Source organism: Aegilops tauschii, chromosome 4, assembly GCF_002575655.3.
Source record: "Aegilops tauschii subsp. strangulata cultivar AL8/78 chromosome 4, Aet v6.0, whole genome shotgun sequence".
NCBI classification, from domain to species: domain Eukaryota; kingdom Viridiplantae; phylum Streptophyta; class Magnoliopsida; order Poales; family Poaceae; genus Aegilops; species Aegilops tauschii.
In genome coordinates this window covers 520791070-520807708 of record NC_053038.3, presented here as the reverse complement: position 1 = coordinate 520807708, position 16639 = coordinate 520791070, and the positions used below count along the sequence as shown (strand labels likewise).

The following is a 16639-nucleotide window of genomic DNA, read 5'->3' as shown; positions in this document are numbered from 1 at the left end:
CCATACATCAGATGATGCAGTAACGCTTAGGCATATTAAAAGGAAACTTGAGGAGTTTATGCAAAAATTTAATCAAAAGCGAATAGATGACCATATGATTATATGGTAATGTCCTCGGAGGTTGCAATGTGCATGTTGAATGTGCAAAAGTTGCTTCCTGGAGTCCTTCTTGTGGTCTGTCTTTCCGGTGATGAAAGATGTTTCCATTGCCTCGAAACTTGCTATTTTGGTTGCCGTTAGTTCTATTTTTCCTGGATTTATTGTTTTAGCTTCCTTTTGGTTCAAAACTCTTGTAAGTTTGATTGATCATTCCCCAGCAAAACTATTGCAGATATCCGAGTCCCAAAAACAATTATTATTTGAGTTGTTTCTTTGTAAGATGCTTGTGATAGAAGCAATTAAATCATCTAATGGAAACTTCTTTCTACACTAAAACTGCCAACACACACCTCCAAGAAATTAATCCGTTTATGACTTGGCCGCCTGGCCTAGTCTTGTCATTGGATGTACTCCTTCCGTAAGCAAATATAAGAGTGTCTAGATCACTACTTTAGTGATCTGAAAGCTCTTATATTTCTTTACAGAGGGAGTACTATTTCAATAGCAAAAGAAGCAAGTGAGGTGTGGTGCCACGAACTTAGTCAGGAAGGCTAACCAGATTGTTAGATTTATACACTGAACTGGTCATGCATGATAAAACTCTTCGCAAGAAGATGTTAACTAGTCTTGCTAAGATCATATGGAAACTTCCTGCTCTCCATCGTCATGGCATTTGTATCAGCTCTCCTTTTGTTTGGTCACTTCGTCCATTAATGTCGTCGCTTCTTACTGCAAGTACTCAACCACTTCGAGAGATATCTGACCAAGTAAATATCCGACTGACATGACGATAACGTATAGGGGCTGCTACAAATCCGCTAACAACTCTGTCGCCCTATGTTACTGGATTTCATGAAAAATCTATTGGCAAATATATAATTTCATAGTTTGAAAAGGTAGATTGCACACATGATTCTGTATCAACTACTGAAAAGAACAGGGGTAGTAGTCATGCGCCCATGAGTCAAGCCTACGCGTGAGTAGGTGACTTCATCTATGTCGGCATCGAGCTAGAAAACGATTGATTGCCTTACATGACTTGGCTCCTCAACTGCTCTTTGACTGGTTTCGTCCGCACCCGTTCCGACTATGACCAAGTATATGATATCTAATTAAACTAGTGCCGGATGTTTCTTGTCTTAAAAATCTTTTCCTTAATAGTGATGGGTGGTGAATTTTCCTGGAATCGACCCTGCATGCATTGTGGTGACTCGGGTGAGATGGAGAAACATTCATAATTACTAGTCAGCCGTACACATCACCATATAATAGCTTTATATGGCTGTATACGCTGCATTGCTTCTTTGAAGGGAAAACGTGTCTTAAATGGGCGTATATGCAGTAGTTTAATTAGCAGCAAGAGACCAGTTCAATTGGTTGGTTGGTTTCACTTGACTAAGTCTATAATTGCTAACGATTTCAGGCGCTGCTCGCTGCACCTATATAAACTCATACATCCCTGCATGTTCAAACCATCACTCACGCCACAATCACAAACAGAAACACAGGAGAGAGAAAAAGATCAGATGGCATCATCCTCTTCCTTCCTTCTCCTTGCTGTTCTTCTTGCGTTGGTCTCATGGCAGGCCACTGCCTCCGATCCTAGCCCCCTCCAGGACTTTTGTGTCGCCGACATGAATTCACCAGGTACTATCCGGTTTCTCATCACGTTCTCACCAAATAAATTTGTTGAAATGAATTTCTAGAAATTATATGCAAGTCGAAACAACTTTGTAAGACCTAAGCTTACACCAAATACATATGTTGAAATGAATTTCTGAAAATTATATGCATGTTCAAACTACTTTGTAAGACCTAAGCTTACATTATAAATCTTTTCTATGCACCAGTACGTGTCAATGGGTTTGTTTGCAAGAACCCAATGGAGGTCAACGCTGATGACTTCTTCAAGGCAGCCGCCCTCGACAAGCCTAGGGTGACCAACAAGGTTGGATCCAACGTCACTTTGATCAACGTCATGCAGATTGCTGGACTCAACACCCTCGGCATCTCAATTGCGCGCATCGACTATGCTCCCTTGGGTCAAAACCCACCACATACGCACCCTCGCGCCACTGAGATCCTCACGGTGCTCGAGGGGACACTGTACGTTGGCTTTGTCACATCCAACCAGCCCGCCCCAAACAGAAACAAGTTCCTCTCGAAGGTGCTCAACAAAGGTGATGTGTTCGTCTTCCCCGTGGGGCTCATCCACTTCCAATTCAACCCCAACCCCCACAAGCCCGCCGTTGCAATTGCCGCGCTCAGCAGCCAGAACCCAGGGGCTATCACAATTGCCAATGCGGTGTTTGGGTCAGACCCACAAATATCCCATGATGTTCTTGCCAAGGCGTTTCAGGTGGAAAAGAATACAATAGACTGGCTCCAGGCTCAGTTCTGGGAGAACAACCACAACTAAGTGAAACGTTGGCTGATTACATGGAGGACCAGTGCGCAAATTAGGGACATGTTTGAGTTTGTAGATATGCATCCTAATCTATAAAATAAATGGAGCATATGTCATCCCATTGTTGTGTCTGTAATGAGTGAATTTATTTCTACCTTCTGAATAATTGACAATATCATTTTTTTATCACACTGATATGATCTCATATGCTTTTTTGGTTCTAATGTTTCGTATTTCTCATTAAAAAATCAATGTTTTGGTTTCTTTTCCCCTTGTTCCGAAACAAGAGATGATTAGGTCAAAAAAGGAAACAATACACGATTATCTGGTAATCCAGTATATGTTTGATGCTAGGGTTGAACACCTAGGATTATGTTGCAATACATGTGAAGTATGCGATGGTTGGAGCCCGATTGTGCTCAGGATTTAAATGTGAAGTTGAATGTGCAAAAGTAGCTTCCTGGAGTCGTTGTTATGCTCTCTTGCTTTCTGGTGTATGCTATAAGAAATTTGCGGTTCCTGCTTGTAATATTTTAGCTTCCTTTTGGTTCAAAACTCTTGTAAGTTCAATTGATGGTTGCTTTAATGGAAATTTGATGAGGTGGATCGTTTTATCAAAATACTTATGAGCATTATTTTTGTTTTTCTTAAGTTGACAACTAAAAATAAGATTTTTACTAAGTTTTAGAAACTGGACACACCAGAGACTAGATTCCAAAAATTTGCTCCAACATACATATAGAAAACATGCAAAAATATACAAAAGAAAAGATTATTACCTAACCCCCCCCCCCCCCCCCCCCCCGGAAATGAATATTATTTGAGTTGTTTCTTTGTAACAAGCCTGTCATAGAAGCATTTTATCACAAAACGGACTTCGGCCGCTTGGCTGAACGATATATGGTGTCGAGGAAATCCTCATACAAGATGATCAAAGAAAGCATGGAAAACCAAGCCAAACACGCTAACAAGCACAGGAAGTGCCCAATTAGACGCCTCCACCACGCGGCCGAGAGGAAGCACATGAGAGGCTGGACCACCTAAAGACTCAACCAGGACCGACGACGACATTCAACCACATGCCACCTAGAAGAAAACACTGGACTTTGTCACATCGACACCACCCAACTGCTGTTAGAGAGAACCATCTGCCTAAACCAAGGAGCGTTGACCCTACCAGTGAGCAAAGATGATGAAAGAAGGATATTTCTGCATGTACAAGATAGGTGCAAGCAATATGGTGAGTCACCAAATTTGAGGTTGGTTCGATTGGATTGCCATACCATTCTGAACACGCCACTGCGACTGAAAGGCGACTACACTCACCGATGACGAACCCAAGAGGGTTATGACGCACTGCCACCACCACCGCATCCATCGGGGGGTGGGGGGGGGGACAAAGGTTTTCAGCCTGAGCTAGGAGGGCGAGAGAACAATGGCGATGACCCCAAGAGGTGCGTGACTACCAAGACATCGCCCCCAACAGCATTGAGGCGCCGAACTTTCGCTTGGACCGCCCCACACCCTTGCCAGACGTCCAACCTGCCATCCAGGGCCATCGCCTCAACATATGACACACCAAACCAATGCCTCGCCACCAAGTTTTAGGTACGGGGTCACAGGAGAAAGACATCAAACCATAGTGAGGCTCGAGCTGGCCCAAGTCCACGACCATGACCATATCCGGTCGGGCCTAAGACCGCCAACAAACCCACCTGACCATTCCGGGTAGGGGCATGGAGTACCTCACCTGCGGTGGAACCTCACCCATCAGAGGCTATGGGCAGCCACATCCCGTCTGACCGCAATCACCCCTCACAGGTCGACGATCACGATGCTGCCTGATCTGGGAGAGCACCGGCACCAGGCAGAATTCCCTGATCCACGCATGAACCATGTGAACCATGACACCACTAGACATGCCACGAAATCTTAGGTCAGCGGCCCACATCCGGAGGCAGGGGATAGCAGTGGTGGTGGTGTGAGGTTCTAGGGTTAGCCCACAGAGACCAGGGGTGGAGCGGAGAGAAGGGACATCCCACTGCCGCCTGCCATCGCTCGGGGCGTTGCTCTATGTGGTGCCGATCGATGGCTACCAGGGAGGTGGAGAGTGTGTAGGTCTAGGGCGGGTGGAGGAGATAGGCACTCATGTCGTCCACCAGGATGATGTTGGGGCCTGTATTCTTATTTCTGGATGCATTTTATTTGTATGAGGGAAACATCTTTTCTGTATCAAAATGACACACACACACTGTTAGGGAACGTAGCAATAATTCAAAATTTTCTACGCATCACCAAGATCAATCTATGGAGTCATCTACCAATGAGAGAGAGGAGTGCATCTACATACCCTTGTAGATCGCGAGCGGAAGCATTCAAGAGAACGGGGTTGATGGAGTCGTACTCGTCGTGACCCAAATCAATGATGATCCTAGCGCCGAACCGACGGCACCTCCGCGTTCAACACACGTACGGAGCAGCGACGTCTCCTCCTTCTTGATCCAGCAAGGGGGGAGGAGAGGTTGATGGAGATCCAGCAGCACGACGGCGTGGTGGTGGAAGTAGCGGGATCCCGGCAGGCATCGCCAAGCGCAAGCGGGGAGGAAGAGGTGTCACGGGAGGGAGAGGGAGGCGCCAGGGCTTAGGTTGTTGCTGCCCTCCCTCCCCCCCACTATATATAGGGCCAAGGGAGAGGGGGGGGCGCAGCCTTGGCCCTTCCTCCAAGGAAGGGTGCGGCCAGGGAGGAGTCCTTCCTCCCCAAGGCACCTCGGAGGTGCCTTCCCCCTTTAGGACTCTCCGTTTTTCTTATCTCTCGGCGCATGGGCCTCTCGGGGCTGGTGCCCTTGGCCCATATAGGCCAAGGCGCACCCCCTACAGTCCATGTGGCCCCCCCGGGGCTGGTGGACCCCCTTGGTGGACCCCCGGACCCCTTTCAGCACTCCCGGTACAATACCGATAAAGTGCGAAACTTTTCCGGCGACCAAAACAAGACTTCCCGTATATAAATCTTTACCTCCAGACCATTCCGGAACTCCTCGTGACGTCCGGGATCTCATCCGGGACTCCGAACAACTTTCGGGTTACCCCATACTAATATCTCTACAACCCTAGCGTCACCGAACCTTAAGTGTGTAGACCCTACGGGTTCGGGAGACATGCAGACATGACCGAGACGACTCTCCGGTCAATAACCAACAGCGGGATCTGGATACCCATGTTGGCTCCCACTGCTCCTCGATGATCTCATCGTATGAACCACGATGTTGAGGATTCAATCAATCCCGTATGCAATTCCCTTTGTCTATCGGTATGGTACTTGCCCGAGATTTGATCGTCGGTATCCCGATACCTTGTTCAATCTCGTTACCGGCAAGTCTCTTTACTCGTTCCGTAACTCACATCATCCCGTGATCAACTCCTTGGTCACATTGTGCACATTATGATGATGTCCTACCGAGTGGGCCCAGAGATACCTCTCCGTTTACACGGAGTGACAAATCCCAGTCTCGATTCGTGCCAACCCAACCGACACTTTCGGAGATACCTGTAGTGCACCTTTATAGCCACCCAGTTACGTTGTGACGTTTGGTACACCCAAAGCATTCCTACGGTATCCGGGAGTTACACAATCTCATGGTCTAGAAGTGATACTTGACATTAGAAAAGCTCTGAGCAAACGAACTACACGATCTTGTGCTAGGCTTAGGATTGGGTCTTGTCCATCACATCATTCTCCTAATGGTGTGATCCCGTTATCAACGACATCCAATGTCCATGGTCAGGAAACCGTAACCATCTATTGATCAACGAGCTAGTCTCCTATAGGCTTACTAGGGACATGGTGTTGTCTATGTATCCACACATGTATATGAGTTTCCTATCAATACAATTCTAGCATGGATAATAAACGATTATCATGAACAAGGAAATATAATAATAACCTATTTATTATTGCCTCTAGAGCATATTTCCAACTGTCTCCCATTTGCACTAGAGTCAATAATCTAGTTCACATCACCATGTGATTAACACTCATAGGTCACATCACCATGTGACCAACATCCAAAGATTTTACTAGAGTCAACAATCTAGTTCACATCACTATGTGATTAACACTCAATGAGTTCTGGTTTGATCATGTTATGCCTGTGAGAGAGGTTATTAGTCAACGGGTCTGAACCTTTCAGATCCGTGTGTGCTTTACGAATATCTATGTCATCTTCTAGATGCTACCACGCGCTATTTGGAGCCATTTTAAATAATTGCTCTACTATACGAATCCGGTTTACTACTCAGAGTCATCCGGATTAGTGTCAAAGTTCGCATCGACGTAACCCTTTACGACGAACTCCTTTTCACCTCCATAATCGAGAAAATTCCTCAGTCCACTAGATACTAAGGATAAATTCGACCGCTATCATGTGATCCATTCCCGGATCACTATTGTACCCCTTGACCAACTCATGGCAAGGCACATTACGTGTGCGGTACACAGCATAGCATACTGTAGAGCCTACGTCTAAAGCATAGGGGACGACCTTCGTCCTTTCTCTCTCTTCTGTTGTGGTCAGGTCTTGAGTCTTACTCAATACTCACACCTTGTAACACAACCAAGAACTCCTTCTTTGCTGATCTATTTTGAACTCTTTCAAAATCATGTCAAGGTGTGTGTTCTTTGAAGTATCATCGGGCGTCTTGATCTATCTCTATAGATCTTGATGCCCATTATGTAAGCAGCTTATACAGGTCTTCCTTTGAAAAACTCCTTTCAAACAACCCTTTATGCTTTCCAGAAATTTTACATCATTTTGGATCAACAATATGTCATTCACATATACTTATCAGAAATGTTGTAGCGCTCCCACTCACTTTATTGTAAATACAAGTTTCTAACAAACTTTGTATAAACCCAAAAACTTTGATCACTCTATCAAAGCGTATATTCTGACTCCGAGATGCTTGCTCTAATCCATGGAAGGATCGTTGGAGCTAGCATACCTTTTTAGCATCCTTAGGATCGACAAAACCTTTCTGATTGTATCACATACAACCTTTCCTTACGAAAACTGGTCAGGAAACTTGTTTTGACATCCATCTGCCAGATTTCATAAATGCAGCTAATGCTAACATTATTCCGACGGACTTAAGCATCGCTACGGATGAGAAAATCTCATCGTAGTCAACTCCTTGAACTTGTGGAAATACTCTTTGCCACAAGTCGAGCTTCATAGACGGTAACATTACCGTCCACGTCCGTCTTCTTCTCAAAGATCCATTTATCTCGGATTTCATGGCTTCTAACCATTTGTCGGAATATGGGCCCACCATCGCTTCTCCATAGCTCGTAGGTTCATTGTTGTCTAACAACATGACTTTCAAGACAGGATCACGTATTACTCTGAAGTAGTACGCATCCTGGTCGTCCTACGAGGTTTGGTAGTGACTTGATCCGAAGTTTCATGATCACTATCATAAGCTTCCACTTCAATTGGTGTAGGTGCCACGGGAACAACTTCCTGTGCCCTGCTACACACTAGTTGAAGTTATGGTTCAATAACCTTATCAAGTTTCCACCATCCTCCCACTCAATTCTTTCGAGAGAAACTTTTCCTCGAGAAAGGACCTGTTTCTAGAAGCAATTACTTTTGCTTCCAGATCTGAAATAGGAGGTATACCCAACTGTTTTGGGTATTCTATGAAGATGCATTTATCCGCTTTGGGTTCGAGCTTATCAGCCTGAAACTTTTTCACATAAGCATCGCAGCCCCAAACTTTTAAGAAACGACAACTTAGGTTTCTCTAAATGGTGTCGTCTCAACGGAATTGCGTGGTGCCCCTTTTAAAGTGAATGGGTTTGTCTCTAATGCCTAACCCATAAACGATAGTGGTAATTCGATAAGAGACATCATGGTATGCACCATATCCAATAGGGTGTAGTTATGATGTTTGGACACACCAACACACTATGGTGTTCCAGGCGGTATTAGTTGTGAAATACTTTCCACAATGTCTTAATTGTGTGCCAAACTCGTAACTCAGATACTCATCTCTATGATCATATCACAGACATTTTATCCTCTTGTCACGACGACCTTCAACTTCACTCTGAAATTACTTGAACCTTTCAATAATTCAGACTTGTGTTTCATCAAGTAAATACACTTAGCATCTACTCAAATCATCCGTGAAGTAAGAACATAACGATATCCACTGCATGCCTCAGCACTCATTGGACTGCATACATCAAAATGTATTACTTCCAATAAGTTGCTCTCTTGTTCCATCTTACTGAAAACGAGGCTTTTCAGTCATCTTGCCCATGTGGTATGATTTGCATGTCTCAAGTGATTCAAAATCAAGTGAGTCCAAACGATCCATCTGCATGGAGTTTCTTCATGCATATATACCAATAGACATGGTTTGCATGTCTCAATCTTTTCAAAAAACGAGTGAGTCCAAAGATCCATCTACATGGAGCTTCTTCATGCGTTTTATCCCAATATGACTCAAATAGCAGTGCCACAAGTATGTGGTACTATCATTACTTTTGGCATGAACATGTGTATCACTACGATCGAGATTCATTTTAGGTGCAAGACCATTGAAGGTATTATTCAAATAAACAGAGTAACCATTATTCTCCTTAAATGAATAATCGTATTGCGATAAACATAATCCAATCATGCTCAACGCAAACAACAAATCTCGATGGTAGAGGGAGCATGCGATGCTTGATCACATCAACCTTGGAAACACTTCCAACACATATGGTCATCTCACCTTTAGCTAGTCTCCGTTTATTCCGCAGCTTATATTTCGAGTTACTAACACTTAGCAACCGAACCGGTATCTAATACCCTGGTGCTGCTAGGAGTACTAGTAAAGTACACATTCATATAATGTATATCCAATATACTTCTGTCGACCTTGCCTGCCTTCTCATCTACCAAGTATCTAGGGTAGTCCCGCTTCAGTGTCCGTTCCCCTCATTACAGAAGCACTTAGTCTCGGGTTTGGGTTTAACCTTGGGATTCTTCAGTAGAGCAGCAAATGATTTGCTGTTTCATGAAGTATCCCTTTTGCCCTTGCCCTTCTAGAAACTAGTGGTTTTACTAACCATCAACAATTGATGCTCCTTCTTGATTTCTACTTTCGCGGTGTCAAACATCGCGAATAGCTCAAGGATCATCATAACTATCCCTGATATGTTATAGTTCATCACGAAGCTCTACTAGCTTGGTGGCAGTGACTATGGAGAACCATCACTATCTCATCTGGAAGATAAACTCCCACTCGATTCAAGCGATTGTGGCACTCAAACAATCTGAGCACATGCTCAACGATTGAGCTTTTCTCCCTTAGTCTTCAGGCTTAAGAAACTTGTCAGAGGTCTCATACCTCTTGACGTGAGCACTAGTCTGAAATCCCAATTTCAGTCTTCGGAACATCTCATATGTTCTGCGATGTTTCAAAAACGTCTTTGGTGCCACAATTCTAAACCGTTAGGATTACGCACTGAACTATCACGTAGTTATCAAAACGTGTATGTCAGATGTTCCGCAACATCTACAGACGACGCTGAGGTTTAGCACACCGAGCGGTGCATTAAGGACATAAGCCTTCTGTGCAGCAATGAGGACAATCCTCAGTTTACGGACCCAGTCCGCATAATTGCTACTACCAACTTTCAACTAAATTTTCTCTAGGAACATATCTTAAACAGTAGAACTAAAGCGTATGACATAATTTGCAAAGATCTTTTGACTATGTTCATGATAATGAAGTTCATCTGATTATTGAACTCCCACTCAGATAAACATCCCTCTAGTCATCTAAGTGATACATGATCCGAGTCAAACTAGGCCGTGTCCGATCATCACGTGAGACGGACTAGTCATCATCGGTGAACATCTCCATGTTGATCGTATCTGCTATACGACTCATGTTCGACCTTTCGGTCTCTTGTGTTCCGAGGCCATGTCTGTACATGCTAGGCTCGTCAAGTCAACCTAAGTGTTTTGCATGTGTTCCGAGGCCATGTCTGTACATGCTAGGCTCGTCAACACCCGTTGTATTCGAACGTTAGAATCTATCACACCCGATCATCACGTGGTGCTTCGAAACAACGAACCTTCGCAATGGTGCACAGTTAGGGGGAACACTTTCTTGAAATTATTATAAGGGATCATCTTACTTACTACTGTCGTTCTAAGCAAATAAGATGCATAACATGATAAACATCACATGCAATCAAATAGTGACATGATATGGCCAATATCATTTTGCTCCTTTGATCTCCATCTTCGGGGCACCATGATCATCTTTGTTACCGGCATGACACCATGATCTCCATCATCATGATCTCCATCATTGTGTCTTCATGAAGTTGTCACGCCAATGATTACTTCTACTTCTATGGCTAACGCGCTTAGCAATAAAGTAAAGTAATTTACATGGCGTTATTCAATGACACGCAGGTCATGCAAAAAATAAAGACAACTCCTATGGCTCCTGCCGGTTGTCATACTCATCGACATGCAAGTCGTGATTCCTATTACAAGAATATGATCAATCTCATACATCACATATATCATTCATCACATCTTCTGGCCATATCACATCACATAGCACATGCTGCAAAAACAAGTTAGACGTCTAATTGTTGTTGCAAGTTTTTACGTGGCTTGTATAGGTTTCTAGCAAGAACGTTTCTTACCTACGTAAAACCACAACGTGATATGCCAATTTATATTTACCCTTCATAAGGACCCTTTTCATCGAATCCGTTCCGACTAAAGTGGGAGAGACAAACACCCGCTAGCCACCTTATGCAACTAGTGCATGTCAGTCGGTGGAACCTGTCTCACGTAAGCGTACGTGTAAGGTCGGTTCGGGCCGCTTCATCCCACAATACCGCCGAAACAAGATAGGACTAGTAGCGGCAAGAAGAATTGACAACATCGACGCCCACAACTACTTTGTGTTCTACTCGTGCATAGAAACTACGCATAGACCTAGCTCATGATGCCACTGTTGGGGAACGTAGCAATAATTCAAAATTTTCTACGCATCACCAAGATCAATCTATGGAGTCATCTAGCAACGAGAGAGAGGAGTGCATCTACATACCCTTGTAGATCGCGAGCGGAAGCGTTCAAGAGAACGGGGTTGATGGAGTCGTACTCGTCGTGATCCAAATCAACGATGATCCTAGCGCCGAACGGACGGCACCTCCGCGTTCAACACACGTACGGAGCAGCGACGTCTCCTCCTTCTTGATCCAGCAAGGGGGGAGGAGAGGTTGATGGAGATCCAGCAGCACGACGGCGTGGTGGTGGAAGTAGCGGGATCCCGGCAGGGCTTCGCCAAGCGCAAGCGGGGAGGAAGAGGTGTCACGGGAGGGAGAGGGAGGCGCCAGGGCTTAGGTTGTTGCTGCCCTCCCTCCCCCCCCACTATATATAGGGCCAAGGGAGAGGGGGGGCGCAGCCTTGGCCCTTCCTCCAAGGAAGGGTGCGGCCAGGGAGGAGTCCTTCCTCCCCAAGGAACCTCGAAGGTGCCATCCCCCTTTAGGACTCTCCGTTTTTCTTATCTCTTGGCGCATGGGCCTCTTGGGGCTGGTGCCCTTGGCCCATATAGGCCAAGACGCACCCCCTACAGTCCATGTGGCCCCCCCGGGGGCTGGTGGACCCCCTTGGTGGACCCCCGGACCCCTTTCGGCACTCCCGGTACAATACCGATAAAGTGCGAAACTTTTCCGGCGACCAAAACAAGACTTCCCATATATAAATCTTTACCTCCGGACCATTCCGGAACTCCTCGTGACGTCCGGGATCTCATCCGGGACTCCAAACAACTTTCGGGTTACCGCATACTAATATCTCTACAACCCTAGCGTCACCGAACCTTAAGTGTGTAGATCCTACGGGTTCGGGAGACATGCAGACATGACTGAGACGACTCTCCGGTCAATAACCAACAGCGGGATCTGGATACCCATGTTGGCTCCCACATGCTCCTCGATGATCTCATCGGATGAACCACGATGTCGAGGATTAAATCAATCCCGTATGCAATTCCCTTTGTCTATCGGTATGGTACTTGCCCGAGATTCGATCGTCGGTATCCCGATACCTTGTTCAATCCCGTTACCGGCAAGTCTCTTTACTCGTTCCGTAACTCACATCATCCCGTGATCAACTCCTTGGTCACATTGTGCACATTATGATGATGTCCTACCGAGTGGGCCCAGAGATACCTCTCCGTTTACACGGAGTGACAAATCCCAGTCTCGATTCGTGCCAACCCAACAGACACTTTCGGAGATACCTGTAGTGCACCTTTATAGCCACCCAGTTACGTTGTGACGTTTGGTACACCCAAAGCATTCCTACGGTATCCGGGAGTTGCACAATCTCATGGTCTAAGGAAGTGATACTTGACATTAGAAAAGCTCTGAGCAAACGAACTACACGATCTTGTGCTAGGCTTAGGATTGGGTCTTGTCCATCACATCATTCTCCTAATGGTGTGATCCCGTTATCAACGACATCCAATGTCCATGGTCAAGAAACCGTAACCATCTATTGATCAACGAGCTAGTCTCCTAGAGGCTTACTAGGGACATGGTGTTGTCTATGTATCCACACATGTATATGAGTTTCCTATCAATACAATTCTAGCATGGATAATAAACGATTATCATGAACAAGGAAATATAATAATAACCTATTTATTATTGCCTCTAGGGCATATTTCCAACACACACCTCCAAGAAATTAATCAGTTTATGAGTGGCCACCCAGCCAATTCATTGGGTGTGCTGTTTACTGTAACAAAAGAGGCATGCGAGGTGTGTCATGAGCCTACTCAAAAAGGACGACTAGATTGTCAGATTTTTCCATTGAAATGATCATGATAAACCTCTTAGCAAGAGGACGTTAACTACTCTTACTAAGATCACATGAATTGTTTCTGCTCCCTATTGTCATTTTTATGCGTGCGTGGATTAATGTAATTAACCATTCTGAGAAAATTTTGACCAAGTAAATATCTTATTGATGTGATGATAACAGGGGCTGCTACATATAATTGTTGTGTATTAGTTGCATTCATGCATGGAATGACGCACCTCGATTTCTTCCTCATTGACACAATGCGTTAACTACAACGTCATCTTCCAACCTAATATTTTGTATATCACTAGGTGACCCATATTGCAAAGTATCTATGTTAATTTTTCCCTTGGTTTAGGAGGACGGTAAGATATTCCATTACATCTCCAACCATGCATTTTAATCATATGTATGATAAGCTGCTAACACACATCTATCAATGTATAATTATGTGTATGTTATTTTTATCCCATGCCATATCTTGTGCACAGTATTGTTCGTGACAAATCCGGTGACAAATATATAGTTTGCTTATGTTAGTGGCCACAGCTTGAAAAGCTTGATTGCATGCATTCTGTAGCAACTGAAAAGTAGCGAGGGAGTAGATAAAGCTAAGCAGGTGACTTTGTCTAGGTAGAAAACGATTGCTTTACGTCACTTGGCTTTTATCAGCTGCTCTTTGACCTTGTGAGGACCAATTCTCACCAATGACCAAGTATATGATATGTAATAAACTATGGTGGTGGGTGGTGACTTTTCATGGAACTAGCCCTACAAGCATTGTGCCGACTTGGGTGAGATGGATAAATAATTATAATATACTACTCAGCCGTACATCAGATGATGCAGTAACGCTTAGGCTTATTAAAAGGAAACTTGAGGAGTTTATGCAAAAATTTAATCAGAAGCGAATAGATGACCATATGATTATATGGTAATGTCCTCGGGGGTTGCAATGTGCATGTTGAATGTGCAAAAGTTGCTTCCTGGAGTCCTTCTTGTGGTCTGTCTTTCCGGTGATGAAAGATGTTTCCATTGCCACGAAACTTGCTATTTTGGTTGCCGTTATTTCTATTTTTCCTGGATTGATTGTTTTAGCTTCCTTTTGGTTCAAAACTCTTGTAAGTTTGATTGATCATTCCCCAACAAAACTATTGCAGATATCCGAGTCCCAAAAACAATTATTATTTGAGTTGTTTCTTTGTAAGATGCTTGTGATAGAAGCAATTAAATCATCTAACGGAAACTTCTTTCTACACTAAAACTGCCAACACACACCTCCAAGAAATTAATCCGTTTATGACTTCGCCGCCTGGCCTAGTCTTGTCATTGGATGTACTCCCTCCGTAATCAAATATAAGAGCGTTTAGATCACTACTTTACTGATCTAAAAACTCTTATATTTCTTTATAGAGGGAGTACTATTTACAATAGCAAAAGAAGCAGGTGAGGTCTGGTGCCATGAACCTAGTCAGGAAGGCTAACCAGATTGTTAGATTTATACACTGAACCGGTCACGCATGATAAAACTCTTCGCAAGAAGATGTTAACTAGTCTTGCTAAGGTCATATGGAAACTTCCTTCTCTCCATCGTCATGGCATTTGTATCAGCTCTCCTTTTGGTTGGGCACTTCGTCCATTAATGTCGTCGCTTCTTCCTGCAAGTACTCAACCACTTCGAGAGACATTTGACCAAGTAAATATCCGACTGACATGATGATAACGTATAGGTGCTGCTACAAATCTGCTAACTACTCTGTCGCCCTATGTTACTGGATTTCATGAAAAATCTATTGGCAAATATATAATTTCATAGTTTGAAAAGGTCGATTGCACACATGATTCTGTATCAACTACTGAAAAGAACAGGGGTAGTAGTCACTCTATATGTCTTTAGAAGTCATGCGCCCATGAATCAAGCCTACGCGTGAGTAGGTGACTTCAGCTATGTCGGCATCGAGCAAGAAAACGATTGATTGCCTTACATGACTTGGCTTCTCAACTGCTCTTTGGCTGGTTTCGTCCGCACCTGTTCCGACGATGACCAAGTATATGATATCTAATTAAACTAGTGCTGGATGTTTCTTGTCTTAAAAATCTTTTCCTTAATAGTGATGGGTGGTGAATTTTCCTGGAATCGACCCTGCATGCATTGTGGCGACTCTGGGTGAGATGGAGAAACATTCATAATTACTACTCAGCCGTACAAATGACCATAGAATAGCTTTATATGTCTGTATACGCTGTATTGCTTCTTTGAATGGCAAACGTGTCTTAAATGGGCGTACATGCAGTAGTTTAATTAGCAGCAAGAGACCAGTTCAATTGATTGGTTGGTTTCAGTTTACTAAGTCTATAATTGCTAACGATTTTGGGCGCTGCTTGCTGCACCTATATAAACTCATACATCCCTGCATGTTCAAACCATCACTCACGCCACAATCACAAACAGAAACACAGGAGAGAGAAAAAGATCGGATGGCATCCTCCTCTCCCTTCCTTCTCCTCGCTGTTCTTCTTGCGTTGGTCTCATGGGACTGCAGGCTCGTGCCGGAGGTGTGTGGTGGCATCAGGCGGACGAGACGACTACGACATTACCACAGAATTATGCGATATTTTAGAAAATGTTGTTTTTTCCAAAATCACTATCCCGTGCGTTTGCACGGGGGTTGATGACTAGTGTATGGGAACTGAAACAAACACCTCCAAGAAATTAATCAGTTTATGAGTACTGTTTACTCCAAAAAAGAAGCAGGTTGGTCTGATTCTTAGATTTATATATGCAATGAACTGGTCATGATTGAATCGTAGCAAGGAGGAAACTAACTACTCTTACTAAGATCATATGAAAAGTTCCTGCTCAGCTCCATCGTCATAGCTCTCCTTTTGGTTAGCTCGGAAATGTCCACTAAGCACTAACATCGTTGCTTTCTTCCTACAAGTACCCAACTACTGCGAGAGAAATTTGACCAAGTAAATATCTGGTTGATGGGGTTATCCTCCTCTTTCTAAAAAGTAAATTGATTGACGTGATGCTAGCAGGGGCTGCTATAAAATAGCAGGTGTATTATGTGGATTCATGCATGGATCAACGCGCCTCGATTTCTTCCGCTTGTTGACACAGTCCGCTACCTACTGTGTCGTGTTATGCTGCTGGATTTCATGACAAATAATCTATTGGCAAATCTACAATTTCATAGTTCTTTTTTCTTTTGAAAAGGGACAATTTCATAGTTTGAAA

The 16639-nt window shown here is 44.0% G+C and overlaps 1 protein-coding gene across 1 annotated transcript; it reads left to right on the top strand.

The window, feature by feature from the left end:
• The first annotated feature begins 1495 nt into the window (after window positions 1-1495).
• On the top strand, window positions 1496-2695 carry LOC109737612 (germin-like protein 8-11). Its single transcript, XM_073497240.1, has 2 exons — window positions 1496-1746; window positions 1950-2695. Exons 1-2 carry the CDS (start codon window positions 1563-1565, stop codon window positions 2516-2518), a joined length of 753 nt encoding a protein of 250 aa, XP_073353341.1. The 5' UTR covers window positions 1496-1562; the 3' UTR covers window positions 2519-2695.
• Window positions 2696-16639: the final 13944 nt, after the last annotated feature.